Source organism: Caenorhabditis briggsae (genome assembly GCF_000004555.2).
Source record: "Caenorhabditis briggsae complete genome, chrIV, whole genome shotgun sequence".
Classification (NCBI taxonomy): Eukaryota; Metazoa; Nematoda; class Chromadorea; order Rhabditida; family Rhabditidae; genus Caenorhabditis; species Caenorhabditis briggsae.
Genome location: NC_013487.2, coordinates 10,414,690 through 10,441,273, shown reverse-complemented (window position 1 = coordinate 10,441,273; position 26,584 = coordinate 10,414,690). Strand labels below are relative to the sequence as shown.

The window sequence follows — 26,584 nt, the reverse complement described above, 5'->3', positions numbered from 1 at the left end:
CCCCGTCGTTTCCTCTTCTTTTTCTTCTTCGTCAATATATTCCTATCTCTGCATCTCTTGTTTTCCCTTGAACACTCTCCACTTCTAGTCTTATTTTTGTTTCCATCCCGCGCACTGGGAGACTCGTTATTCTATTCGCACCACCACCACTGAGGTTGTTTTCTATAGTCTATCGTTTTTTTTTGTTCTATGTCTGTGACCTTTTTCTTTCCTTCTTCCATCTCTCTTCTCTTGAAAACTTTGAATTCGAGAGTATTTGTTGAAGATGTCAGTCCGAGGCATTCGGATATGGCGGCGGAATGATGCACGATTCCAGCCGTCGATCCTTGTCGAGAAGAATGGACTTGACGGATCACTTCTGTTTCAAGGTGGAGCTGTTGCCACCCTAGGTGAGTAGATATGAGCTGTTCGATGTTTTCAATACTATGGATTTTGAAATACAGTACTCTTTGAATAAATATTTACCTATTCAATAATTGAATTTTTGTTCAGATTCTGATTCAACGGAAGTCGAACGAAGGTCTTATCAGAAAATTGTGGATGCATATGGTCTCTTGGGAGTATTAGCCATCACAAAGGATGAATCCGTTTTAGTAGCAGTAACTGGAGTACTTTCAGTTGGACAACTTTATGGAGCCGATATTCTGAAAATAACAAATGTCGAATTCATATCATTACGAACTTTCGGTTCTGTAGAAAATGTAGATTCTAGGATAGTCGATGTAAGTTTTTCCTTTTTGCTCAATTAAACATAACATGTTTTTTCAGCTTCAACGGTTACTCTCTTCACAAATGTTTTATTTCTCTTCACTTCAATCCTATGATCTCACTCGGTCGGCTCAACATCGTGATTCACATGATGGAAGTGATGCACGATTCTTCTGGAATAGAAGTCTTCACTTTTCATTTCAACGTTACGGAATAGACACGGACAATTGGCTACTGAAATGCATGGCTGGGTAGAGAACTTTCGATGTGTTTTTTTTGAATCTAAAGTTATTTTCAGATCAGTACTAGTCCGAGTAGTTTATGTTGGTGCAAATACAGGTCGTGTAGCTCTAATTTCTCGATTGAGTTGCGAAAGAGTCGGCACTCGATTCAACGTACGAGGCGCTAATTATCTTGGAAATGTGGCCAATTTCGTGGAGACGGAGCAACTTCTTCTTTTTGACGATAAAGAGTGCTCACTTCTTCAAATTCGTGGATCTATCCCGCTTTTCTGGGAACAACCGGGAGTCAATGTAGGATCTCATAAAGTTAAGCTGAGAGCATTCGAGACAAGCCTTCCGGCTTATCATAGGTAAAAAAAATAATGAAATAAAAGATTCACTTATATTAAGGTTTGTTTTAGGCACATGTCCCAACTTCAACATCGATATGGAGAATTTGCGATTGTGAATTTGTTGGGAAGAAAAGAAGGAGAACGAGTTCTCAGTGACGCTTTCAAGACACAACACAAGAATTCACACTTTGCGCCAATCGTTGATTTCATTGACTTTGATTATCATGCTCAAATGAAAATATCAAAAGAGGCAATTGTCCAGCTGAAGAAGAAGATGACTCCTCATATGTCTCAGCACGGATTCTACTATTCCATGGATCATAAACTCGTCAAACGACAAACGGGAGTATTTCGAACCAATTGTCTGGATTGCCTAGATCGAACCAATGCAGTTCAAACAGCCGTTGGCCTTCAGATGTCTCATGATCAAGTGGCGTTCCTGAATTTAAACGCTGGAAAAGTGAATGTCGAACAACGTGTTGAAGAGATTCTCAAAGATTTGTGGCAGAAAAATGGAGATCAATGCAGTACAATATACGCAGGAACAGGCGCATTAGATGGGAAAAGTAAGCTGAAAGATGCTTCGAGATCATTGGCAAGAACGATTCAAAACAATTTGATGGACGGTGCAAAGCAAGAATCGTTTGACCTGTTCTTAACAGGAGCAGCGTATGATCCTCGTCTTTTTGATAGAGCATGCAATATTCTGCCACCGAGTTTGATTCAAGGTTTGTAGTTAATGTTTTTATCGTTTTTATTGTTCTTGTCAATCAACCACTTCATCTCTTTTCTATTCTATAAATCTTTTAGAGAGCTATTACTATCATGGTAAGCTTTGAACGTTGTGATTAGTGGAATTGAAATCTAGAGTGTGTTGTCCGTTTTGTGTTGAGCTCTTTTTATTTCCTTTTCTGGGGTCTTTATGCTTTTAGATGTTGTTCTCTTGATAACAATTTATATTTCAGAATATGCTGACGCAGTATCACAGCTAGTTGAGCGAAGTCCGGAAATCGCTGAACCTCAACATATAAAAATTTTCGTTGGAACGTGGAATGTAAATGGAGGAAAAAACATTCACAATGTAGCGTTCCGAAACGAATCCAGCCTGTCCCATTGGATTTTCTCCAATTCAATGACTCGATTGGTGTCTGTGGAAGAAGAACAACTGGCAGACATTGTGGCTATTGGAGTTGAGGAACTTGTTGATTTGAATGCAAGTAATATGGTGAAAGCAAGCACCACAAATCAGAGAATGTGGTGTGAAAGTATTCGGAAGACGTTGGCTGAGAAGGCTCCATTTGTTTTGATTGGATCTGAACAACTAGTTGGAGTCTGCCTATTTTTATTCGCTCGACCAAAAATCTCCCCGTATTTGAAAGACTTTGCTGTGTCTTCTGTAAAGACTGGTATGGGCGGAGCGACTGGAAACAAGGGATCGGTTGCATTTCGAATAGTTGTATTCTCCACTTCGATTTGTTTCATTTGCTCTCATTTCGCAGCTGGACAAAATGAAGTGAAAGACAGAAATGAGGATTTTGCGACTACTTTGAAGAAAATTCGATTCCCATTAGGGAGAGAAATTGATTCACACGATGTTATATTTTGGTTTGGAGACTTCAATTATCGTATCAGTTTGTCGGGAGAAGAAGTGAAAACAGCGGTTAGAAATGGAGATTTTTCTAAACTTGTTGAGCACGACCAACTGACAAACGAGAAAATAAAGGGACAGGTGAAAACTTACTCTAAAACCCTTGAAATGTCGTATCTACTGTTTTTCTTTTAGACATTTATTGGATTCAATGAAGGACAGCTAACGTTTGCACCAACCTACAAATACGATACATTCAGTGATGATTACGATACAAGTGAAAAGTGTCGTGCTCCTGCTTGGACTGATCGAGTTCTTTGGAAAGATCAGAGAAAGAAAGGAAAAACGACTTTGCTGAGTTATGACCGATCTGAATTGAAAACATCAGATCATCGACCAGTGGGAGCTGTCTTCAAAGTGGAAACCTATAAAGTGGATGGAAAGAAATGTATAGAACTTATCGAAGATGTTGTTGAGTAAGTTGGGTCTCATCAAGATGTTATGAAAAATTCCTCAATTCCAGATCCATGGGTCCCCCGGACGGCACGATTGTGGTTAACATTGTTGGAAAGCCACGATTCCCACCGCAGATGTTCCCACCGATTCATGAAAAACTGAAAGAGCTTGGAGCGATGGTTCAGTTGAGCAAATTTGATAATGGAGACTTATGGATTGTTTTGAATAGTGGAGAAATGGCATTGGCTGCGTTGAGCATGGATGGATTGAAATTGGGATCAGATCAACTTCAAGTAAAATTGAAATCGCCTGATTGGGCATATGCTCTAAAACCGCATCTCTCTGATTTCGATCTGGAGTCTTTTGAAGTTTCACCTGAAGAAGAGACTCTGATTAATGGTGCCGATGGTGCAGTCTTTGAGTTTGCTGGTATGTTTTTTCATCGATTTCAACGTAACCTGTAATCATTTTTAGATGAAGACGAGGATTCGATCAGCGTTATGAGTTTGACTCTGACTGGATCTGCTCCCGATCGACCACGACCTCCATCAGCACGTAGCGAAGCAATCAATATGGCGAATCTGGAATGGCCATCTGAAAGACAAGACGTCCTTTCCACTTCAATGCCCACTCGTGCTTCTTCAGCTTCTCTTGCCAACAGCTCTTGGTATGAGCATGTACCACCACTTGCTCCACCGACTACTCATCCAACACAGCAATCAAACAACAATAAAAGCCCTCCACAGCAATCGTGTCTCTTCAACCCATTCACCCAATCTGTTCCTTCTCCAGCAGCTCCTCCACCACCTACCATTCCAACACGAGGAGCTTCTGTTGGACCTGGTCCACCAGCTGTTCCCCTTAGAAAAGCACCCCCACCACCACCTCGCCCTGTAATTCCACCCAGACCCAAAAATATGTAGATTATTCTTGTTTTTATTTATTTTTAGTTTAGGATTTTTGTGCATACATTCCATTCTTGTAGCAATCACATTTTTTTCAGGTTTTGTGAAATGTAAACTAAAACTTATTTTTAATGCATTTGTGTCTCACTTAGGAAGAATTTCTCATTTCCCACCCACTCACTAAGAATCTAGTCAAGCTTTTGTTCCCATTGTTTTCCTGATTCGATTTGCCATTCTTCATCCTTTCAGTCAGTAAATTATTTTGCCCGAAAACAAAATGTTTAAAAAGGAACACTTTATTCTTGCTAGTATATTTGAGAGCTTCGATTCTTAACATCGATCCAAAATTTGGCGAGGCTCACAAAAAATGAAGAGAGTGCATTGATGCACATTGACGGATTCAAATCATAGTATGCTTTGAAAACAATATTTCGAAAAACGAAATTTGTGATCACAAACTGCCATGAATTCTTTGTATTCAAAGAAGCAGCGATCAATGAAAGATCGAATTGAATTATGACTTGACAGAATAAAAAAAGAGATAGTGAGAAAAGAAAAACATATGTGAAAAGAACTGGATAGAAGTTTGGAAGTTGCCAGAGATGAATATAAAGGTAGAGACGGTGAATATCGTGCTGAAAAATGATAATGTTTGAATATATAGCCAACTTGGAGGTTTTCAAATATATTTCGGGTTTACTTTTTAGCTTAAAACTCGGCTTAAAATTCAGAAAACTCCGATTGAGTAATTTCCGAATTTTTTATCGGAGTTAGAAGTTTTCGGATTTCGGTATTTACCGTAAAATATGTATTAGAAGGGCCCCTCAACTCTCAACTTTGAACCAATTTAACTCGGTTCCTATGAGAGATGTCAAAAAATTGTCAACTGATAAATTGTTTATCATAATGTTACAAATGTTTTATTAATTGAGGCATTTTTGATATCTTTTATACAAACCGAGATAATTGAGCTGAAACTTGACAGTGTGGGAGGCCCTTCTATTGCAGGTTTTACGGTATTTATTATAGGAATGACGATGATGATAGCCAACGGAGATTTTGAAAAGATTTTTCAGTTTTTCCGTTCAGTCTAAAATTCTGGTATGTTCGGAATTATGCAAATTCCTCTTAAAAAAGCTGATTTTCGATATTAAAAAATTTTCGGGTTACGGTATTTATTTATGTCATTTTTTGAATTTGTTTGTGTTGAGAAAGTGGAATTTCTACTTTAAAACTTGAATGTTTCAAAAATCCCGAAGATTCCGATCTCCGAAACTTCGGAACATTCCAAATTCAGAATATTCCAAAATTTTGAAAATCAGAAAATTTCGAAATTCCGAAATTTTTGAAGTCAGAATATTCCGATATTCCAAAATTTTTGGAATCGGGATATTCCGAAATTCCGCAAATCGCAGAATCAGATTATTCCGAGAAATTCCGAAATTTAAAAAAACAGAGTATTCCAAAAATTTAGAAATCAGTATTCCGAAATTTCGAAATGTTGAAAATCAGAATGGTCCGAAATTCCTAAACTTTCTAAAATCGAAATATTTCAAAACCAGAATCTTCCGAAAGTTTTAAATTTTCAAAATCAGAATGTTCCGAAGTTCCGAAATTTGCAAATTTAGAATGTTTCAAAATCTAATTCCCAAATTCCGAAATCTTGGGAACCAGAATATTCCGAAATTCCTAAAATTTCAAAATTGGAATATTCCGAAACTTTGAAATTTTGAAAATTGAAATATTCTAGAATTCCTAAATTTCAAAACATAATATTCCGAAATTCCTAAAATTTCGAAATCAGAATCCATAGTCCGAAATTCTGAAATTCCTTAAACTTCAAAATCAGAATATTTCGAGATTCTGAAATTCCAAAAATTTCGAAACCTGAATATTCAAAAAACGCGAAAATTAAAAACCCTTTTTTCAATATCCCAACGTTTCCTATTTTTCACTGAACAATATCTTTTGGTCGGGTACTGTTTCACTTTACACACTTACTTGATAAAGCTCAAAAGCAAATAAAATTACGGTAAGAAAGCAGAAATGAGAGAATAGAATTGAAATGTTGAGTTTCTGAAAACATCAAAAAGTTAAATTACGATTTTCTGGAAATTTCAAACCTTTTCAGATATCTTCTTAAACTGAACAATGTAGCAATGTTGAAGACTAGTATCACAAAACCAAAAAACATTCCATCAGATGTTAACTCAGTTACATTCACTGTAAAATAGAGGTTTCTTCTGATAGAAAAAATGTTGCTTGCCTGTCATATAAGTGAAAATAGTAGAAAAACATGATAGAATCAACGGCAGTTTCTTTCCGAATTTCGGTCGTTGATTGATTGTTGATCTGAACATGATTATCGCAATTGCAGGAGCTGCTAGATATTCGATTAGTTTGGAACATCCTGTTTCCTGCAAACTAACGGATGAAACCTTAAAATAATATGATACTACTAGCCAGGTAATATGCGTAGAGATCCAAAAATAAGGAAGCAGTAAAAAACATTGAGGCAGGAAGAGCTTTGAGATCAACCACATTGTTCCATGATTTGCATAAATCCGGAAACAATAACTTTGTGACTTGCATGAATGCCAAACAAGCCATCGATTGGCAGAGGATTATAATACATGGAAACTCAAAATTTGTGGCCACCAAAACCATTCGATACATGACTCCAGAGACTAGAGTAGTGACAAACCAACCAGCGATACTACAAAATCGAAAACAATTGTTTAAAAAGATTTGAAAGCACTTACAGAAGAAATTGTGATACGATCCCGGCATTTTTGGGTTTTTTCATCGAACGCTGGATCTGATAATTATCTGAATCAACAGTAAATTATCTATTAAAACGCCACAAAAACTTGTTATAGAAGGGCACCCAAACAGTCAAGTTTGAATCCTATTTTGTCCGTTCCTATAAAGTTATCAAGAGTGGGCCAACTGACAAAACTTTTCTGATATTATCATACACAACTCAGCCTGTACTTTAATCCCAATTATCTCGATTTCTAGAAGAATTCTCAAAACCCACAAATCGCAACAATGTTAATGATATTATAAGAAAGATTTTATCAGTTGACAGACTATTGATATCTCTTATACATTGGAACCAAAATAACGAAGTGAAGTTTTTCAAAGAAATATTTTACCAGGTTACCAACCAATTATTTTTGAAAACAAAGAAAACAAAGCAATGGAATATTTATTAATCAGAACCTGAAAAACAGTTATTATTTAGGCCTTTGTCATCCATGGTCCTTTAACGATTTCCGGTTCAGTATCGCGAGTGATTAGAGCTCTCGCTGCTACAAGAGTGATTGCAAGGAATGCCCTGGAACAGTGTTTTGAGATTAATAAATCTACAAGACTTTTATACCAGTTCAAGACTCCTGGATAGACATCGTAGAATAGATAAATCGACAGATAGTAAGCAAAGAATGTCTCCAAAACTGCGCGAATATTCGAGACAATTTGCATATTCAACGATCCATTTTTCTCGAGACAGGAGAAAGCAGTGAAATGGAAAAGGACTCCAGAAAGCATTGAGATCGCTGAAAATAAAAAATGGAAATATTCTGAATTGAAGAAAAAAGAATACCAAAAACAATGATGAAAAGTGGGTGGGCGGAGGTTATCATGTACATGAAGGCGTCACGAAGCTCATCCTGAAAGTAAAGGAAAAGATAAAAGATAAAAATTCGTTGGATAAACATACTCTGACCATATCAGCAAGAAGATAGAAAACGAGAGAATTGAACGAATGCATGTAAAGAACCTCTGTGTACTGTAAGAATATATGACTTAATTGAATCCAGATACCGTAAACACCCCAATGGTAGACTACTTTGAGCTCATATATCTCAAATTCTGTAAAAGATATAAAAAAGTTGTCAACTGATAAATTGTTCATCATAAAATCAGAAATATTTTGTCAGTTGACATGTTTTTGAAATCTTTCAAAATAATTGAGATAATTGAGCTGAAACTTGACGGTGTGGGGGTTCTTCTATTACAGGTTTTACTGTAATTATAAAGCTTCTAATAAAGGATTTCTGAGATTCCCAGAATCCTCTATGACTTTCATACTTGAAAAAAAAATTAGTTTTTTCCAAGTGTTCTATTTTTCAGAAGCCTTGGTCCGTCAGCCACCAGTCATTGACCAGCCTGCGCCCTTCGACTGTCATTAAGCAGCCGTTCAATAACCTATATTTTGAAATGATCCTATGTGAGGAAAATCAGCTTTTATTATCATTCTATAATCTACTGGGAGTATGAAAATTTGTTTTCTAAGCCTTCAATTCGGTTTTCCAAGGGATCCGTACAGTCCGTCGACGGACTTTCTTCGGCTGCCAACTAGCATTCATTCACCAGTTTGCACCCCTTCAGCTGCCATTTAACAGTTTTTCAGCAGCTACACTCTACCTGTTATAATTTAAACCTTTCTCCTGACTTACATTATAAGTTTGAAGATGTTCCTCGAATAGAATAAGAGCAGTTGCTTGCAGAACTGCTCCAACCATTCCATACATCAAAGAATATCTGTCGACAGAAAAATCCAGATTCACTGAAAGTTTAATCTTATTTTTTTTGCTTCGACATCATGAATCTTACCGGCGAATGCCGAGGCAATCGACAATCCGATGATAATAAATGTTCTGTTTTGATCAACCTTTTGTTGTCTGCTTCGAGCAGCCAATCCAATCAGAATCAGAATTGGAGTGAATCTTTTAACAGAATCAAAGTTTGGCATTGCTATACCTTCAAATGAAGCTACAGTAATCCACTGTGAGATTGTATACAGAATTGAAGGAATCACAATGTGACGTCCCTTTTCAAAACAATATGGAGCAACTTTAAGAATACCGAGGACCCTGAAGAATACGAAATGGACGCTATTCCATAAATTCTTCAATTACCTGGCAACTTCAATGAAGAATAGAGTAGCAGCAGATTGCATCATTAGGATAACAACTGGATAATCAAAAAAGTATCTAGTGACCATGATTTTTGCCATCAGTGAGCAGAATACGGTAGCAATCACAAAGGTGATCATGCTGAAAATTTTTCATTGCTTGGAAATGTTAAAAGTTTTGATAAATTTCGAATTCTGTGATTTCGCTCATTCTTTAAAAAGTAACTCGATACTTCTGTACAAGTAATACTAACCAACAAAACAAGAAATCAAGTTTTCTGAATATCCGAGAGTATAACAATTTGTGTGCTCACCTCCTTCCAGCAGCAGTTTTGATCACCCTCATCTTTTTGTGTTAATGTGTGATCGGAAAGGAAACAAAAATTCGTGGAAAATGAGACGAGAGTGAATTGAAAACGAACAAAAAGGAAAACTGGGGTTCTAAAGGAAGCGCCATTCCTCTCCCTGTCTCTTTCTCCGGTTTTTATCGGAGCCCTTCATCTACATTTCGTATCCGCGAATAAGATTAAATCGGACTTTTAGTGGAAAACTGAAGAGAAGAGAAACAAAACTTATTGATTGTGTCTGGTTTTTTTCGTTTGGAAAAATTAGGACTAGTAAAAGTTTTTCGGTTGAAAAGATCGGAGGTTTAAAGTGGAGATCAGAAAGATCAGCAATCGGAACATGTCTACTACTTCCAATGAGGAAGTTTTGACAAATCTGATCTCTGGATGGATATGATTTTTAAGCTATGATTCTTCTTGGTTATTTGTGAACTTGTAAAATAAAATACTGAAAAACTGGGCTGAATTCAAATATAGCCCTCACCCCAATTCAAGTATAGCCCCCCAAAATGAACCATAGTAGAGCCCCCCACCTCCAACAATCTAGACACTTGCCGCAGTTCAAAAAAAGCCCCCCCCCCCCCCCCAATTCAAATATAGACCCCCACTTTTAAATGGTCCATTCCAATTCAAATTAAGCCCCCCACCCATTCAATTATTCTAATCAGAACTTCCAAAATTTTGTTTTTCCTTCCTATTTTTGAATGCTTGGGGACCTTTAATTGAAGAAGGCAGGGAGGGGTGGGGTCATATTTTAAGAATACCGGGTTCTTCAAGTATAGGCCCCCACTTTGTACTGGTGGGGGGTCATACTTTAATCAACCAGTTCAACTTCAGCCCCCCCCACACATTTTTGTACTGGTGGGGGGCTCTACTATAGTTGTTTATAAGGTGGGGGGGGGGGGCTATATTTGAATTATACCAAAAACTGTTCGAACATTTTGTTATGGAGATCCCTGGAGCTTTTCAAAAAGTTAAGCATGTGAATTGCTTTCCAACAACACAAACTGGAATACTTTCAGTGACACAGAAACGGCTCGCCGATAAGCTTGCAAACGGCGGCTGAAGATCTAAGAATTGCGTCTTTAAACAGGTATAGACATTTTTGGGCCAAATTATGAACGGCAATCATTAAAAACCTAACCATGGCCGCTGTTTGTACGCTGTTTGGCAACCTTGCCTTACATGTGGAGGCAACTTCTACCTTTCAGCCAATTTATCTCGGTTTTTGTAAAAGATATGAAAAATTTGTATCCGTAAAAATTGTTTATCATAACTTCAGAAGTGTTTTGCTTGTTGACACATTTTTTATATCTCACCGAAATAAATTGGCTCCAATTCGGCGATGTGGGTGACCTTTTATTACAGGTTTAATTGTAACTTTGCATCAGGAATTCGGGTTTTCCGGTATAAAACAGGGCTTAAAACATAACAGAGAAAATATCAATTTGATAAGTTATCAATTATCGACAACGAGTTTTAAAAAAGGAAGATGTTCACTTTAGTTCATTTTTTAAAGTTTTGAAGTTAACAGCCCACAAGTCTCTCAGATCCGGTAACTTTCATTTTTTTACTAGTTTACATTACCAAGCACAAAACTATCAATTAAAACTTTTTTCGAGAATATTAGACAAGTCCAGCGGTTTTTAAAACTAAGGTAAGACTGCGGTTGCCGAAAAGCGGACAAACGGCGGCTGAAGATTTAATAGTTGTTTCGTTAAAGGGGGCGTCCACTAATTCCAAAATTTTTGAGATTTTCATATCAATCGATCCAGAATTTTGGGTCAGGAAGAAAACTCTCTTGGAGGATAGTCCGAAAATCACTCGTTCTTAAGATATATGTCGAAAACATGTTAGAAAAACAACGTAGAGGGTGCAGATTAGGGAGCTAGACAAGAGGCAGAATCCTTGAGGGTGTACGCAAAGAAATGAATAAAGACGTGAATTACTTTCCCTATTATTATTCCTAATCTGCAAACTCTACGTTGATTTTGTTGACATGTTTTCGACATATATCTTAAAACGAGTGATTTTCGGTCTATCCTCCAAGAGAGTTTTCTTCCCGACCCAAAATTCTGGATCGATTGATATAAAAATCTCAAAAATTTTGGAATTAGTGGACGCCCCCTTTAAGCAAATTTGGAAAAATTGTGGCAAAAATATATAAGGTTTTTCTTATTTTATCAAAAATCATTGTTCTTTAATTATGATTCGATAACTACTGATTGCCATTCATACTTTCTTTATCACAAATGTTCCCCAATTGCTTACAGAGTTTTTCAATTCACATTTTTCTCGTCTTTTTGCTTTTTTATACTGGATTGTAAAAGAGAAAAAGAGGTTTTTATTAGAAAAAAGAAAAAACTTTGAACATTAATTGAAATTTATTTTGGAAGAATTTCTCTTTCCTCCTCGGCAAAAATGGTTTCCAAATTGAGAGTTCCGATGTCAAACGTCTTCTTTGGAATCTTTCCACTTGTGATATAAGACTTTGGAAGCTTGAAACGAATCTTTCTGAGTCCTGGCTGTAATTCAAAAAACATTGATTACTGTAGGATGTAATGGACCAACCTTCAATTTACTATCGTCACAAGCATGATAAACTTTGAAAACTGGGTCGATATCAGTCAATTCAGCAGTTCCTCCCTTCAAATTGAACTCTCCGTTTCCGTCGGTGTATCCTTGTTCAAGAAGGTCATCTGGATCTGGTCCAGAATCCTCTTCCCATAGTTTCACTCGTACTTGAGATGCTGGTTTTGGTCCACATACAAGTTTTCCTTTGACAGCAATCGATTGATCTCTCATTGCGGCAACAAGTCCAATGAGGATAACAAGAAGTATGAACGTTTTCATGACGACGACCTGAAAATTCAAAGAGTTAGAAATCAGGGAAATAGGAATAATGAAAGAAGAGCTAGGACATGGAAATGTTGTGATTGAAAGAAAAAAGAAAATGAAATGTTGTTGACAGTTGTCGCTTGATGTGTTTGTTATCTGAAAGAAGAAAACAAAAAATCTTTTCGTAGAGTGTCGGACAACAACTGATAAAAACCAAGTGTCTTTTCTGATTGGCTCTTGATTGACATCTCGAAGACAGAAGTGGAGTTCAGAAGTTTAGAATGACACGGACACTCAACACGGAACTAAACGAGCCAGAAATCAGCCGGATTCACAAATACAGGTTGCCGAAAAGCTTACATACGGCGGCTGAAGGCCTAAGAATTGCCTATAACTTACGTCTTTAAGCTGGTGGGGAAAGTTTCGGCACATAATTCGAAGGGTACCAAAAGTTTGGGGTTATTGGGGTACAAAATAGCTTTAAAAAGGCGGATTTAGCACCCCCGAACTGTGGGTTTCTTACCCTTAAATCGCTTTGTACCCCGTTGTACCCCCGAACTTTTTCGATTTTCCTCCTATTGCTAGAAACGAAAATTATAGCCAATTATTAAAGCATCCCCCACTTTATGTGAAATATAGAAAACGATAATTTATAGAAAACGATAATGTCGAAATTCAACTTTCTTATTATTTCAAAACCAAATCGTTTTGTGGTCATCAATCACTGAATTCAATAAACCCAAAAGATCAACTAGAAAACACGAGAATATGTTCCGGTTGAGTGTTTCGTTTTGGATACGCTCAATTAGATTTGTGCAAGGTGTAAAATATAAATAGACATGTTTAAAGTATGAAAACCCAAAACATATTGTGGTTAAACACACTACTGTAAACACTCCAAAAGTGTACCTCCCTGTCAACTTTGAGCTCATATATCTAGATTACTTCAAAAGATATAGAAAAACTTTCAACTGGTGAATTATTCATCATAATATCCCCATTATTTTATCAGTTGGCTGATTTTTTATATCTTTCATAGGAATCGAGATAATTGAGATCAAAGGTGATGGTTTGTGTAGGCTTCCGTTAGTGGAAGTTTTTTTTTAATTGATGAAACAGAAACATACGAGAAGATTCTGACTGCTTTACCAGTTATAGTAAAACTAAATAAACCAATCTATTTCACAACCTGTTTTGGTGCTTTATACCAAGCCCTGAATAATTTTTCAAAAAGTTCATTGATTCAACCGAATCATATGACGATGATCAATCCATTTCCGCTCTGAAATATTCTATTTTTGATTGTTTCTTTTTTCTCCTGGTAACGTCATCTGTTTTGTCAATAGTTTAAAAAGGGGGGACACAAGTTCGGAATGATTCACTGAAAATGCTCTTCGCTCTCCTATCAAAACTCCTCCCCAACTCTCGGCAGTTGTCGTTTTGATGTCTCTTAGGCAGCTTGTTTCTTCCACTTCTTTCATTTTGTTGTCTTGTTTCCAGGGTTTATTATCGTTGTCCGATTTTCAGATGAAGACTACATTTCTTCTTCTCTGTGCCATCTTCGGATGTGCTGTTGCTATGAGACAACAGGTGAGTGAGGCCACCTGCGAATTTCAAATTTTAAAAATTTTAATCCCATTTTAGGCAGTTGCTGTCTCTGGAAAACTAATGTGTGGATCGAAGCCGGCATCTGGAGTCAAAGTGAAGCTGTGGGATGAGGACGATGGACCAGATCCAGATGACGTTCTTGATGAAAGTTTCACCAACACTGATGGAACATTCCGTCTCGAAGGATCCGAACGGGAATTGACAAACATTGATCCCGTTTTCAAGGTCTATCATGATTGCGACGATGGAATTCTTCCAGGACAGAGAAAAGTGAAGTTCCGTATTCCAAACAGCTACATTTCTGCAGGAGGACGTGCTAGCAAGACCTTTGACATTGGAATTCTCAATCTCGAGACTATTTTCCCAAAGGAAGAACGCGATCTTTTGTAAATAATCAATTTCATCAAATAAACAATTCCATTACAATCAAAAAGCAATATGAGAAGAAGGAATATGTTTTGTGAGACTCGAAATAGCTAATTCAAAATCGGACAGATCATATGTTTGGGTCATTTCACAAGTATAAGCATGTAATGATATGGGGGTTTTTGCAATGGGATGTGAATGTGAAGTACATGTATTGTTCGTGGAAATCATTTCGATTTCTCAATGATCGCGGAGTTCCATGGATAACTCCAAAATGTTGACAAAATCGGTGCGCCCGTAGAGATTGTATGCCGTTGTGAGAACCAATAGTACCTGATTGGATATCTGGAAACGATAAGCTATGACTAGAATACCTTGAATTGAAAACTTACGCTGCTCTGGTTTGAAAGGAAAAGCACATGACCAAGTTCCAGTCCATTTCCGTAAAATCCTTCGTCGTTGTACATCATCACATTGTTCATCAGTTCATCGATTTCTCCTATCACTGCGTCTTGATGCTGTTTTCCAGTATTCGACAAGCAGCGCAATAGGTTTTCTATGTTCGACTCTTTTGACACGACCCTGTACCGCGATTTGTTCGTGTTTGGGAAATCTCCAACGAGCAGACCAGGTCCAAGCACTCCCGTGATTGTCTCCTTCTTTCTTTTTTTCATAACTTGATTCGCTTCCTTCTCCATCTTTTGAGCTCCCAATAAACCGAGAATTTCGGCTATTGCTGACTTGACTTCTTTTGAGTTGTCTTGGAGTTTCGATATTTTGTTACAGAACCCATAAATAGCATGTTCCACTGTGTTACCGACAACTGTGACAACAGGAATACCTTGGATATCTGAGAATACAATGACGGGATTCTTCTCGGACGGTGTATCTCTCCAGAATGAAAATTTGCCGTGGGAGCATTTGAGGAACGTTTGCATCTCGGGAAGATCGGTTTCATCGCGATCCGTCATGATTAATTCAACTCCATTGACTTCTACTCCTTCTCTCAAAACCCGGAACGGTCCAATGAAAGACATGTTCTTGTCTGCCAGTTTCATGATCTTTTCTTTAAAAATTTTCATTTGATTAATTGTGTCTTAAAGGTTTCACTTACCAAGACTCTCGAACTTTTCACTTTTAAAGAATTCCACTGCTGCAGCTGGCATCCAATCCTTTTCGACTAACTTAACTTCCTCTCTGTTCATTCTTTTCTTCTGTGGTGAGACATTCTCTTTGCATTGCTCATGTTTACGTTTCTTCGGTTGCCGTTTCACCATTGCTGAAGCTAAAAACAGTGGGACGCTTTTTAACTCCGAAACAAAGTAAAAAACAGAGCAGAAAAAATAACACACGGTTTCAAACCGAATTGTGAATAAGACAGCTAAAACCTAATAATTTGAAGAAAAAACATGTTTATTTGAAGCAAAACGAACAAAGAAAAAAACAGTACTATTAAAATTCCTAATCTGGCAGATCCTATACACGTATTTTCTTGACATAAACTGTCAGTTTGATTTTTCAGGCACTTTATCCGGCGATGGAGCAATGGAGGGGCGGTTTTTCGGATCAAACGGATCCGGAAGTTTCAATCCTGACTTTGCTTCGAAGAATGTATAACTCAGTAAAATCGAATCAAGGTACTCGAGAGCTGGATCATTGACATAATCTGGGTCAATGTAGAAAAATACTGGGAGATCGACTTGCTCGCCGGGGTTCAGAATTTGTTCTTCGAAGCAGAAACATTGGATTTTGTTGAAATAGTATGCCGCTTGAAACGGTGTAAGATTGTAACTTGAAATTCCAATAATAGGTTTGTCCGTTGGATTCCGAGCTGTATAGAATGCAAGTGCAGTTTCTCCCGGGTGTACAAAGATCTGTAAAAAAAAGAAGGATTTCCTAAAATTTGTTGAAAAAGGACCTCATGCTGTTGTGGTTTGAACTCCCAGCGCATACTTGACGGTACATCAGAATTGAATTGCACTCGAATCAAACGGTCTTCGCACTTCTTCATATTCGCAATTTTGTCAAAGTCTTTGGCTACCTTTAAGAATAATGATTGGTTATCAGATTGGCTTATCAACAGTCACACCTGAGTCAAACCTCCGAAAGACGTTTGTTCGCAGAAAATCCGGTACGCGGGAATAGCAGCGAAGGTGCATCCGATAGCAACGATGACCAAACTCATTACATAGTACGTGTAATTTTTCTGATCTGCTGACTTGTCTGAACGGCTTGGCTTCTGTGAAAACGGACTATGGATTTATTGAACCTCTAAATTATCTACCTTGTTGAGTTGACGAATGGACAAGACATTGACAGCACTCGTTTTTCTCTGGAGAACGGCTAGGGTCGAGAGTGGCGATTTCGTCGTCCAAGTAATCACAGAACAAAAAGGCCTGGTTGTACTCCATAACCTGGATAAAGACATCTGAGAAGAAACTTCGAATTGTAATGACAGTAACAGCGTTTTTTTCAGAAAGATCGAGTCAGCAAACGATAGCTTTGCATTTTAAAAAAAATATGAACAATTTTTAAGGAAGAATTATTTTATTTCTGACTTGGGTGTTTTGGTTTTTCGTTTTTCTGGAGGTGCAAACGGATTCTGTTTTTCGTAAAATGCTTTGAGCATTCCAACCGATCGTTCCGCCCACACTCCAGCAACGATCTCTATATTATTCTCTTCTCTGTACTTCTCAGCACTTCCAACACTCCTCACTCCTCCGAACCGAGGATTTTCTGCACCATACACCATTTTTCGAATTCCCAGTTGGTACATAGCAGAAGAGCACATAATACATGGCTCGAGAGAGACGTAAAGAACAGATTTTTTCAGCAGATTATTGCTTTCTTCTCCGTACTTGCTCCAAATTTCTGTGACTGCCACCATTTCGGCATGCCTAGTTGGGTCTCCCGTTTCGTTCACTCGATTCCTGCCTCTTCCTATTTCTTCGCCGTCGACCACAAACACGCATCCAACTGGAACTTCGTCTTGATTCAGAGCTTCTTCTGCCAAAGTGAATGCTTGTTCCAGAAATATTCGATCATCCTCTTGCAACTCTTCTGACATTTTCCTATAAATTTGATCAGTTTCAATTTGAAACTTTCAAATTATTGTCAAGAAAAAAAATATGGGAGTAGAAGACAACTTCGCAATGACATTGATTCTAGATAAACTAAAATAATAAGTTTATTCATGAGAGCAAAAAAAAAGGAATGGTATGCGATTCTGGAGAAAACAATATTTGACAAATTTTAAAGAAAACATTTCAAGAGATCAAGTAGGAATTAGAACAGTTAGGAAGTGCTGGTCGATGGTAGAGCTTCATTTTTTGAAGCATCGAGACCAATTGTAGCTTCAGTAGTATTTGTGATCATTTGCTCGAGACAACGACCAAATTCACGAAGAACCAATTTCTCCATATTGACGATTTTATCATCTTCGGTCTGAATCTTCTCCGAGAAGTTGGTGTTCAGCTGAAATTTTGCTAGTTCGGTCAGAAACTCGTTAAATCTTCAGAGGCCGTATGCAAGAAAGTGGAAAACCGTTTTCTGATGTTTGGAAAATGGCATACTTGTAAAATTCCGGGCCGGCCCGCCAAAGCCCGGGCCTGAGGAAATCTTCAAGGGCCGGTAGAAAAAATTTTGTCATTTTGAGCCAAATTTTGAGCTCTCAATACAATTTTCTCCATTATTTTTTGTGTTTTTGGATTGTTTGTCTGTTTGATCAAAAAATATCAACAAAACTCGAAAAAAAATTTTTGATCGGAAAAAATCACATAAAGGTCCCCTCTTATGTGTTTTTTGAAATTTTCAAAACTTGTGGAATGACAGGCCCGCCGGGCCGGGCCTCCGAAATTCGGGAAAAAGCCCGGCCCGGCCCGTTACAAGTATGGAAAATGGTTTTCTGAAAGTCTGAAAATATTTTTTTTCGATTTGAAAATAGATTCGAGGCTAAAAATGACTAAAAATGCATATAAAAACTGTGAAAATTCTTGTCAGACTTTCAGAAAAGCTTTTTCCAAACACCGAAAAACGGTTTTCTACTTTCTTGCATATTAAATACCTCAGAGCAATACTAATAAACAAATGAGAGAAACATTCGAATTGTAATGTTTTCTCGGATATTCTGTAAATGAATAAATTCTTACCGCTTCTTCGGCTTGAGCAACCATACACAAGGTTGCTGCCTCAACCACTTCATCGGTCATGTAATACCATGGGAAACGTCTCGGATCTGTTTCAGGCTTTGGTTTTTGCGGCAAAAGCATGTCATCGTAGTCATCACCCAATTCATCTGTCATGACACTTCCTGGTCCAGAATCTGGAGTAGCTGTGCTTGAATTTGCGTTGGTTAACGACATCAGCGCATTAGCACCAGCTCCCGGGCCACCAGAGTTCTGTAAATAAATATTCTCAAATTTTTCCGATATTTTTAACCTACTTTGAATCTTGTCATCCGGTAGGTTTCCGTATTCTGACAGCCTTTGCACTTGCATCGATCAGTACAGGGCACTTTTGCTTCGTAGCACTCGCAATAGTTTTTCAGGCAACCGCTTTTCTTGCAGTGGCATCCCTTTTGATGCAAGCGTTCAATATCCGCGGTTCCACCACGAGCTATTCCGATTTTCGGCTTGAAAGCATTTGGATTTCGCTCCAAAGACTGACGAATGGCTTTTGATCGTTGGCTGTCATAATCTATATTGTTGTGGCAGTCCTTGCAGTTGCAGTCACGGCAAAACTCTCCGTTCGCGAAGCAGTCACAGTAGAGTTTCAGACATTGTGATTTCGTGCAGTTGCATGGTTTACGTTGTCCAGGAGCATAAACTTTCCTTAAGAATGAAATGAAATTTACAGATTGGTCTTAGTCTTCCAGTTTGAGTGGTTTTACGATTTCTGGAGGAAGACCCATCGTAGCTGCGCTCAAAAATATTGTTGAAGCAGACCTATCTAAACTCATAAGGCCCCCAGTCGTCACCTCAACCACGGCCCTGAAAGCATTACAGTCCTCACTTTTTCGTTTTCATGCGAACTTGGTTCACTTGTTCTTTCATCTCTATAAAGGCTTTCCGTTGTTCTCCAGTAAGTTCTCCTCCTGCTGGTCTACTCGCACCAGGTCTAGAGTACATTGGGGAAGCGACTGGCACGTTTCTGAGAGGATCGTAAGCTCCAGAGCTTGGTCCCGACTGAAAATTTTACATAGTCAGCGAAGAAGATAATTCATTTTTTACCTTGCGTTGCACAGCTCGAGGTGGAGGCAGGTAGACGCGATGAGGATTATGCTCCAACGTTTCTTCCTTCACAGCGACCTGAAAAGTTAATTTTTTATGATCTTTTCAAGTGTAAAACTAAACTACCTCACTGTGTTGCTCGTGATGAAGAGAACTGCTTGGTCCAGGTCGATTTCGCTGCCCCTGGAAAAACTGAAGAAGTAAAAAAAGACGAACGAAGAATTAGTTACAGGGTCATGAGGAACCAAACGGCCATCGACCTCGATGAATTCAGCTCCTTCTTCTTCATAATTTTCATATATTCCTGTTTCGTCATAAAAATCGTCGCTTTCTTGAAAGACAAGATCTCCTTCGCCGTCGTTCATTTTTTTCTGTAATAGGTGAAAATAATTATTATTATACCTAAAATTCAAAGAGAAACGAGTGTATTACAAAAAAAGACAGAAAATATCCCCCAGAAAACACTTTTTTGAAACAATTGATAATTTTCAATTTCACCGAAATTGACTAAAACATGGTTTCCCGCGCAAAAAAATGCTGAAAAGAGACAATGCACGCGCGCTCTATTGAGAATGTTTATTTGAATTTCTCCTCGCCAATTCGCTGAGTAGCGACTCAACAAACGCGTGATACGCAGTGTAGTGGCGCCAATATCCCGCGTGCAATTTTTTCTCACTTTTGTCACCACCGGTATTCCTGGTAGACGTCACTCAACATGCCACCAAAGTTCGACCCAACTGAGATTAAGATTGGTAAGATGCTCTTTCAGCGAAAAGAATATGTTAATGTGTACCCGAATGATGCTGTCGGTCTGTCTTTTGAAACTCGTTTTAGTCGAAATTGCGTCACTTTTCGAATTAACTAAACCTAATTTCGAAACTTAAACTGAAATAAAGGAAATCGGACCATTCTCCGTTTGGCTGTCGTAATTGCGCCACTTTCGAAATGTTTCGTAACATTGATTTTTCAGTGTACCTCCGTTGCGTCGGAGGAGAAGTCGGAGCCACCTCCGCCCTCGCCCCAAAAGTCGGACCCCTTGGATTGTCACCAAAGAAGATCGGAGAAGACATCGCCAAGGCTACCCAGGACTGGAAGGGTCTTAAGGTCACCTGCAAGCTCACCATCCAGAACCGTGTCGCCAAGATCGACGTCGTTCCATCTGCTGCTTCTCTCATCGTCAAGGAGCTCAAGGAGCCACCACGTGACCGCAAGAAGGTCAAGAACGGTACGCATTTCATGCGTTGGGTCGGGAGTCGATATGCTCTCATCCCCTGGTCTCTTATTTCATAAGTTTGTAAAAGTTTGTGACTTAAAGACTGGTAACCCTAAGTGATTTTCATGCTCCGTGAGTTTGATTTTTCCTGGGTACTTAATGTTGTCTCGTCCCAACGGGTTGTTTGTATCATCTGAGTTTAAGTATGCACGTTCCCATTTCAGTGAAGCACAATGGAGACCTCACTGTTGACACCATCATCAAGATCGCCAGAATCATGAGACCAAGATCCATGGCCAAGAAGCTTGAGGGAACCGTCAAGGAGATCCTTGGTACGAGTAGTGTTAGGCTTAATAAGATTCCAATGTTTGATTTTGCAGGAACCGCTCAATCTGTCGGATGCACCATCGACGGACAGCACCCACACGACATCATTGAGTCGATCGCCAACGGAGAGATCGAGATCCCAGCTCAGTGATCTGACACTTGTTTTTGTTGTTCCAATAAATTCTTGTTATACTCAGCGTGTAATTTGATCTTAATAAATTATCATGCCGAAACCTGTTCTAGCTCGCACACCGATAGAGGGACTCGTTCAATATCTGAGAAATTGGGAATAAAGCTTCTGAAATGCCGTCTAGAAATCTTGATTAGTTACTGATTGTAGTTCTTCAAATGGCAACATGTAATACGATGTGCTCGTTATCTGAAATACGGTTCCGAAGTAAAAACATGCTAATCGATAAATTAGAAGCGACCGCATCATCACGTGATGGACCTCGATCAAAATTCATTGCTGACCCTAATAAAATGGTGAAGGAGTATTCGAGATCTGCTGCTGATACACATAAGTGCAACAAGCCAGAGCTGTTGAGACCATTTCCTGTTTTAATGCAAACGGTGGACTATCTTTTGAACCTATTCAATGGACATAAAGGTAATATCGTAACTGTAGTTCATATGTTCCGGTGGTTGGTTGGTAAATGTGCAGACAACCATCCAGAAGACCGTGGTTCTACCCGCACCTTGTTTTCACGCATCCTCAGTCAGTTTTCTAGAGGTTCCAAGCGTCCAGAAAGCGTGCAATATAAGCAGTTTGTACTTTATAAGGGCCATACACGGTTTAGTTTACTCCGGCTATGGTAGTTTAACGGTACTACACTTCAACTTTTGTTCTTACTATTAGTTCAACGAATTCGATCAGACAGGCAGCAACGTGTGACATCAAGCAACTTCTCGTCTACCTTCTTATTCGTATCGGATCGTCTAAGAGCAGTTAGGCAAGATATGATTATGCAAAATCTCAATTCTACTCAAACGATTACTTTAATGGAGGTTTGTCATGAGTGGGTCGTTTAAAACTAAAAACGTTTATTTCCAGAAAATGCTTCCTTTTTATCTGGAAACCGATGGAGTCTGCAAAATGGCAACATGCTTCGGCTACAACTCAAAACTGCACGATTTTCAGCTCGAGGAATGTTTCGGGCGGTATAAGCAATCATTGAGATCGATTATATTCATCAATGTTTTCAGATGGTATGAAGAACTCAATGCGTCAAGTGATGTTACACCCCACCCGTTAATATCATCTGCATTTTTCTTCCGACAGCTACATCGCAAGCCGACCCTACTTCAAGATTTGTATACATTTCGTGGAAAGTTATCAGAAGAAGTGTTTTCTCTCACCAAAAGAGTGATATCGTCGTATAATTCGAACAATTACTATCGTTTCTTCAAATTGTTCAAAGATCTCGATCCATTGCTCCAATACTCACTCTCTGATAGCGTTTCTTACATTCGGCAATCAGCAATGCGAATCATATATACGGCTTTCAAAACACCAGTTTCAAAGCTTCCCTCTCATCTGATATCAGATTGGCTTGGATTTCCAACTGATACCATATTTTTTGTTGACTTTCTTCAATTGTACAATGTGATTCCTGATAATCAGGGCAATGTCCATATCTCTGCGATTAAGTTAATCGAAATACTAGAAAATGACCAAATATCAAGACAGTTTTAATAAATGTTTATAGTCGTTCTGGAAGTTATGTGTTTGCTTCTCATTTTTGAAACGTTTCAAACGTTGTTTCAACCATACCTTCGTTATGTCTGATGATCTTATTCAAACAGTTTGCTCCAGAAATGGAGGGTGTTTTGATGGTATCGGATCTCTCTTGGATTCAACGAGGAGTGGCAAAAGAAATCCCTGATAAAATCAAGTTGAACGATGAAGAACTCAAGAAATTGATTGAGGGAGCCCTTCCTGAATCTACAGATAACGACACTGACGGCGACGAAGAAGAAGACGAAGATAAGAAAGAAGGAATCCGTGGAAGAGATGTAGAAATGAAAGATGAGGAGTCAGATTTCGAGAAAAAATACATGCAAGGATACAATGAAAAGGAAGAGGGTGAAGAGGAGGGAGAAGACGGAATGAAAGGTATTGCTATGTATTCGACGAACAAAGACGATCCTTATGTAACGGAGCAAGTAGATTCTGATGAGGAAGAAGAGAAAGAAGAAATCATGGTTCGCAAAGATGATAATATGGTTGCTGTAGCCAAAATTGACAAAGTGAGTTTTATTCGATTTGATTATTGAAACGCTTCGGTTAAATTTAGTAAATTGATCTATGATTCAACTGATGAAGTTCCCAATTGTTTTCCTGGAGACCTTCTCAATTTAATTTTTTTCCAGGGAGATTACACTTTGGAATGCTACGTGTACAACGAGGCAGACAGTGATTGGTACTGTCATCACGACTATATTCTCGACGCTCCCCCGCTTTGTATTGAACCTGTGCAACACGATCCAGGAAATGAAGAAACTGGGAAAGGAAATTTGATCGCCGTCGGAACCATGAACTCGGAAATTCACATTTGGGATCTCGACATCATGAACACTGCCACTCCATTTTTGACTCTGGGAAAAAAAGAAAAAAAATCAAAAGGTGGAAGAAAGAAGAGAGATGGAAGTGCACAAGGACACACGGATGCAGTAATTTCTCTCGCCTGGAACAAAGTCACTCCACACGTTCTTGCTAGCGGTGGAGCCGACAAGACTGTAGTTCTTTGGGATTTGGATGAGGCCAAACCTGCACAAATCATCCCCGACCGTGGTGGAGAAGTTCAAACAATCAGATGGCATCCAAATGAGTCGACATTCTTGTTGCTGGGAACCATGAAAGGTCATGTTCAAGTTGTCGATTGCCGCGAAACGAACGGAACCGCTTCAGCAACGTGGAAATTTGATGGACAAATTGAGAAAGTTATCTGGAATCATTTCAATCCATACACAGTGTTCGTTTCTTCGGATGATGGAAGATTGCGTCATTTGGACTTGAGAAAACCAGGAGAATGCCTTTGGGAAGGTGTCGCTCATGATGGACCAATTGGTGGTCTCACATTATCAGCAATCACAAGAGGACTTTTGGTGACTGTTGGAGAAGATGAGGTATTTTCGTTTGAATTTATTATTATAATTAAAAATCATTTCTTCAGATGATGAATGTCTGGAAAGTTGAAGACACAAATGGCGGAATCGAGAAAGTTCATTCGGAGAAGCTGACCATCGGAGAATTGCACTGTGCCCAGTTCAATCCTGACGTTGCCGCTGTTCTCTCAGTCGGTGGAACCACTGCTGATCTGATCAGAGTCATTGATTTGACCAAGTATGAGCCGGTAGTCAAAGCTTTCTCCGAATAATGATTTCATTTCTTTTTCATGATTACTACATTTTTTTCCTGTTATTGTTGATTGTTAAAGTTTGAAGTTTGTTACTGGAATGAACACAAAATATATTTATTGTCAAATATCAAAAACAATGGCATCATCGATAAAAGGAATATTTTTGTGATATTCCGATTCCGGACAATTAGAGTTAAGATTCGGATCTTTCTGATTTTCTTTCCCTTTTCTACGATCTCGCCGCCTCTTGTTGAAGCACCAGATGCTGATGGAAAGCAAGAAGATCGAAATAAGTATTATACCGATCTGAAAATAGTAGTTTTCTCTCAAAATTCACTAATTGAAGTTTCACCGTTCCAAATATTGTCCAAGACGAAGATGAGAGAATCGGTAAGGAAGTTACAACATTGCTCTGTAGTTGAAAAATGATGGACGTCATTTTCGATTTACATCTTCCGAAATTTCCCTGAATTTGAATTTCGGAGAATGATCTATCATCACAATCAGAAAAAAATCTCACAATGAAAGCACAATCGGAGCTTGATAAGTATCGATTATCAATTTGAAACTGATAAAGTGATCCATCGGATGTTTCCAGCTGAAAATATTCGTTGAAAATATTATAAATCGAACCACGAATGTTACGATATCTGGCCTTCCAAATCGTCTAGTAGGGTTTTTAGAAAAACATAATCGAACGAATAACATTTCATCTTTAGAACACAATGGATTAATATCATCCACAAAGCTATATCCATTAACATTCTCGGAGAACTCATTTGAAATTCCTAGATGTTTTCGTTTGAACGTCTGAAATTTAATAAAATATTAACAAACTGTCACAATCAGAATGCATACCGGCCAATCAATCAATCCTTTATTCACAACCATTCTTATCCTCTCGTAAATTCTTCTTTCTCCATTATAGACTGCTTCAATGAAATCTCGTTCTAGAATATTCTGTCTCATTGGATGCTTACATCCATCTTCTAACAAGTGATCTATATATGGTCTATATGAAGATCCTGCCTCTAATTGGAGTTGTACACAGTGTCTAACATTTTTCAGAGGATTCTCAATACTGGAAAGACAGAATTACGAAGTTTAATAACTATCTTGTGATACCTTATTATTTCCACCGCAGAAGATGATATAAATGGGAAAGAAACGAAAAACAATGAGTTTATGAGAATTAGGTTCATTTTCATAAGCGGAACAAAGAGTTCTTACGAAGGAAAACAAATGGCGGACTATGTTAAAAAGGGGTGATAAGAAGCACAGAGCAAAGGGAACATGTTTTGATGATAATCGAGAATTTGATAAGATATAAATAGTACGCGAATGTGGTTGAAGAAGTAGTTTTATGGGTGACAGGTACAGGGTGGCGCATTATTACCCGGACTCAAGTTTGTACTAGCATAAAATTAGCGTAAAATGTTGTACCGGATCCAAATTTGGAATGCAAAAATTAAAATAATTCATCAGTAAACTGGAAAAGCTTCAATTTATTTGTTCAAATTTAGAACTGAGCTACTGATTGTCAAAGTTGATTCATCTCATGAAAATCACAAGAAACACTACGCCGTTCATCTTTGGGCAACCATAACACTCCCTAGACTTGAGAGATCGCTTTGAAAATCTCAGTAGCTTTGAATCAACACAGAGTAACGTCTGCGCATGGTATATGCGTTGGCGCGGCGCCTCATATGGACGACATAGGTACACCGTTTGCGCGCAATCGAGATCGGACATGCCGCTTCCATAATTCGTCTACATTAGAAGCTCCTTGGGGTATCGATGGCGAGACACGCCAATATTTATTTTTGGCATTGGTCGCCAATGCCAATTTATAAACAGGCATTTCACGCCTGTTTTCATAATATGAATTTTGAGAAATTGAAGGGAAAAATTGAAAGGGTTTTTGTAGATTATAGATTTTTGTAGCTATTAGGCAAATCATAGCAGTCGAAATCTAAAGAAATTAAATTAATTTTTCAGTCTTGAAAAAGGGGGGGGGGGTACGACGAATTCGAACGTTTTCAAAATCGAACAGACCTAGAATCGAACTGATTCAATTCAGAACAGTCCTTTTTTCGCACACTTACCAGAACAGAACGTGGACAGAATCGAACTGTTACAAGTTCGA

At 38.4% G+C, this 26,584-nt stretch overlaps 11 protein-coding genes across 11 annotated transcripts; 5 read left to right on the top strand and 6 right to left on the bottom strand.

Moving 5' to 3' along the window:
* Nucleotides 1-265: 265 nt before the first annotated feature.
* On the top strand, nucleotides 266-4,249 carry Cbr-unc-26 (the record flags this gene model as incomplete). Its single annotated transcript, XM_002634183.1, has 10 exons — nucleotides 266-389; nucleotides 493-722; nucleotides 769-959; nucleotides 1,007-1,300; nucleotides 1,352-2,010; nucleotides 2,093-2,110; nucleotides 2,248-3,011; nucleotides 3,066-3,346; nucleotides 3,394-3,755; nucleotides 3,801-4,249. The coding sequence occupies 10 exons, from the start codon at nucleotides 266-268 to the stop codon at nucleotides 4,247-4,249; spliced, it is 3,372 nt and encodes a 1,123-aa protein (XP_002634229.1).
* Nucleotides 4,250-7,474: 3,225 nt separating this feature from the next.
* Cbr-bus-12 lies at nucleotides 7,475-9,293 on the bottom strand (the record flags this gene model as incomplete). The annotated part of the gene is made up of 7 exons (XM_002634184.2): nucleotides 7,475-7,571; nucleotides 7,617-7,791; nucleotides 7,839-7,905; nucleotides 7,956-8,024; nucleotides 8,695-8,804; nucleotides 8,852-9,111; nucleotides 9,157-9,293. 7 exons carry the CDS (start codon nucleotides 9,291-9,293, stop codon nucleotides 7,475-7,477), a joined length of 915 nt encoding a protein of 304 aa, XP_002634230.2.
* Nucleotides 9,294-11,880: 2,587 nt separating this feature from the next.
* On the bottom strand, nucleotides 11,881-12,349 carry Cbr-ttr-45 (the record flags this gene model as incomplete). The annotated part of the gene is made up of 2 exons (XM_002634185.1): nucleotides 11,881-12,021; nucleotides 12,068-12,349. The coding sequence occupies 2 exons, from the start codon at nucleotides 12,347-12,349 to the stop codon at nucleotides 11,881-11,883; spliced, it is 423 nt and encodes a 140-aa protein (XP_002634231.1).
* A 1,512-nt stretch (nucleotides 12,350-13,861) lies between these two features.
* Nucleotides 13,862-14,332, top strand: Cbr-ttr-51 (the record flags this gene model as incomplete). Its single annotated transcript, XM_002634186.1, has 2 exons — nucleotides 13,862-13,924; nucleotides 13,979-14,332. The coding sequence occupies 2 exons, from the start codon at nucleotides 13,862-13,864 to the stop codon at nucleotides 14,330-14,332; spliced, it is 417 nt and encodes a 138-aa protein (XP_002634232.1).
* Nucleotides 14,333-14,548: 216 nt separating this feature from the next.
* CBG01803 lies at nucleotides 14,549-15,585 on the bottom strand (the record flags this gene model as incomplete). Its single annotated transcript, XM_002634187.1, has 3 exons — nucleotides 14,549-14,653; nucleotides 14,701-15,374; nucleotides 15,423-15,585. 3 exons carry the CDS (start codon nucleotides 15,583-15,585, stop codon nucleotides 14,549-14,551), a joined length of 942 nt encoding a protein of 313 aa, XP_002634233.1.
* Nucleotides 15,586-15,813: 228 nt separating this feature from the next.
* CBG01804 lies at nucleotides 15,814-17,375 on the bottom strand (the record flags this gene model as incomplete). Its single annotated transcript, XM_002634188.1, has 5 exons — nucleotides 15,814-16,182; nucleotides 16,227-16,349; nucleotides 16,398-16,547; nucleotides 16,593-16,722; nucleotides 16,867-17,375. 5 exons carry the CDS (start codon nucleotides 17,373-17,375, stop codon nucleotides 15,814-15,816), a joined length of 1,281 nt encoding a protein of 426 aa, XP_002634234.1.
* Nucleotides 17,376-17,602: 227 nt separating this feature from the next.
* On the bottom strand, nucleotides 17,603-19,901 carry Cbr-lin-54 (the record flags this gene model as incomplete). The annotated part of the gene is made up of 7 exons (XM_045235811.1): nucleotides 17,603-17,782; nucleotides 18,457-18,705; nucleotides 18,750-19,137; nucleotides 19,319-19,491; nucleotides 19,537-19,614; nucleotides 19,663-19,719; nucleotides 19,767-19,901. The coding sequence occupies 7 exons, from the start codon at nucleotides 19,899-19,901 to the stop codon at nucleotides 17,603-17,605; spliced, it is 1,260 nt and encodes a 419-aa protein (XP_045091873.1).
* Nucleotides 19,902-20,251: 350 nt separating this feature from the next.
* On the top strand, nucleotides 20,252-21,227 carry Cbr-rpl-12 (the record flags this gene model as incomplete). Its single annotated transcript, XM_002634190.1, has 4 exons — nucleotides 20,252-20,288; nucleotides 20,507-20,761; nucleotides 20,974-21,081; nucleotides 21,130-21,227. The coding sequence occupies 4 exons, from the start codon at nucleotides 20,252-20,254 to the stop codon at nucleotides 21,225-21,227; spliced, it is 498 nt and encodes a 165-aa protein (XP_002634236.1).
* Nucleotides 21,228-22,042: 815 nt separating this feature from the next.
* Nucleotides 22,043-22,772, top strand: Cbr-tag-115 (the record flags this gene model as incomplete). The annotated part of the gene is made up of 2 exons (XM_045235810.1): nucleotides 22,043-22,084; nucleotides 22,131-22,772. 2 exons carry the CDS (start codon nucleotides 22,043-22,045, stop codon nucleotides 22,770-22,772), a joined length of 684 nt encoding a protein of 227 aa, XP_045091872.1.
* A 122-nt stretch (nucleotides 22,773-22,894) lies between these two features.
* CBG01808 lies at nucleotides 22,895-24,456 on the top strand (the record flags this gene model as incomplete). The annotated part of the gene is made up of 3 exons (XM_002634192.1): nucleotides 22,895-23,326; nucleotides 23,450-24,205; nucleotides 24,253-24,456. 3 exons carry the CDS (start codon nucleotides 22,895-22,897, stop codon nucleotides 24,454-24,456), a joined length of 1,392 nt encoding a protein of 463 aa, XP_002634238.1.
* Nucleotides 24,457-24,558: 102 nt separating this feature from the next.
* On the bottom strand, nucleotides 24,559-25,640 carry CBG01809 (the record flags this gene model as incomplete). Its single annotated transcript, XM_045235809.1, has 5 exons — nucleotides 24,559-24,744; nucleotides 24,791-25,036; nucleotides 25,084-25,248; nucleotides 25,297-25,519; nucleotides 25,564-25,640. 5 exons carry the CDS (start codon nucleotides 25,638-25,640, stop codon nucleotides 24,559-24,561), a joined length of 897 nt encoding a protein of 298 aa, XP_045091871.1.
* Nucleotides 25,641-26,584: the final 944 nt, after the last annotated feature.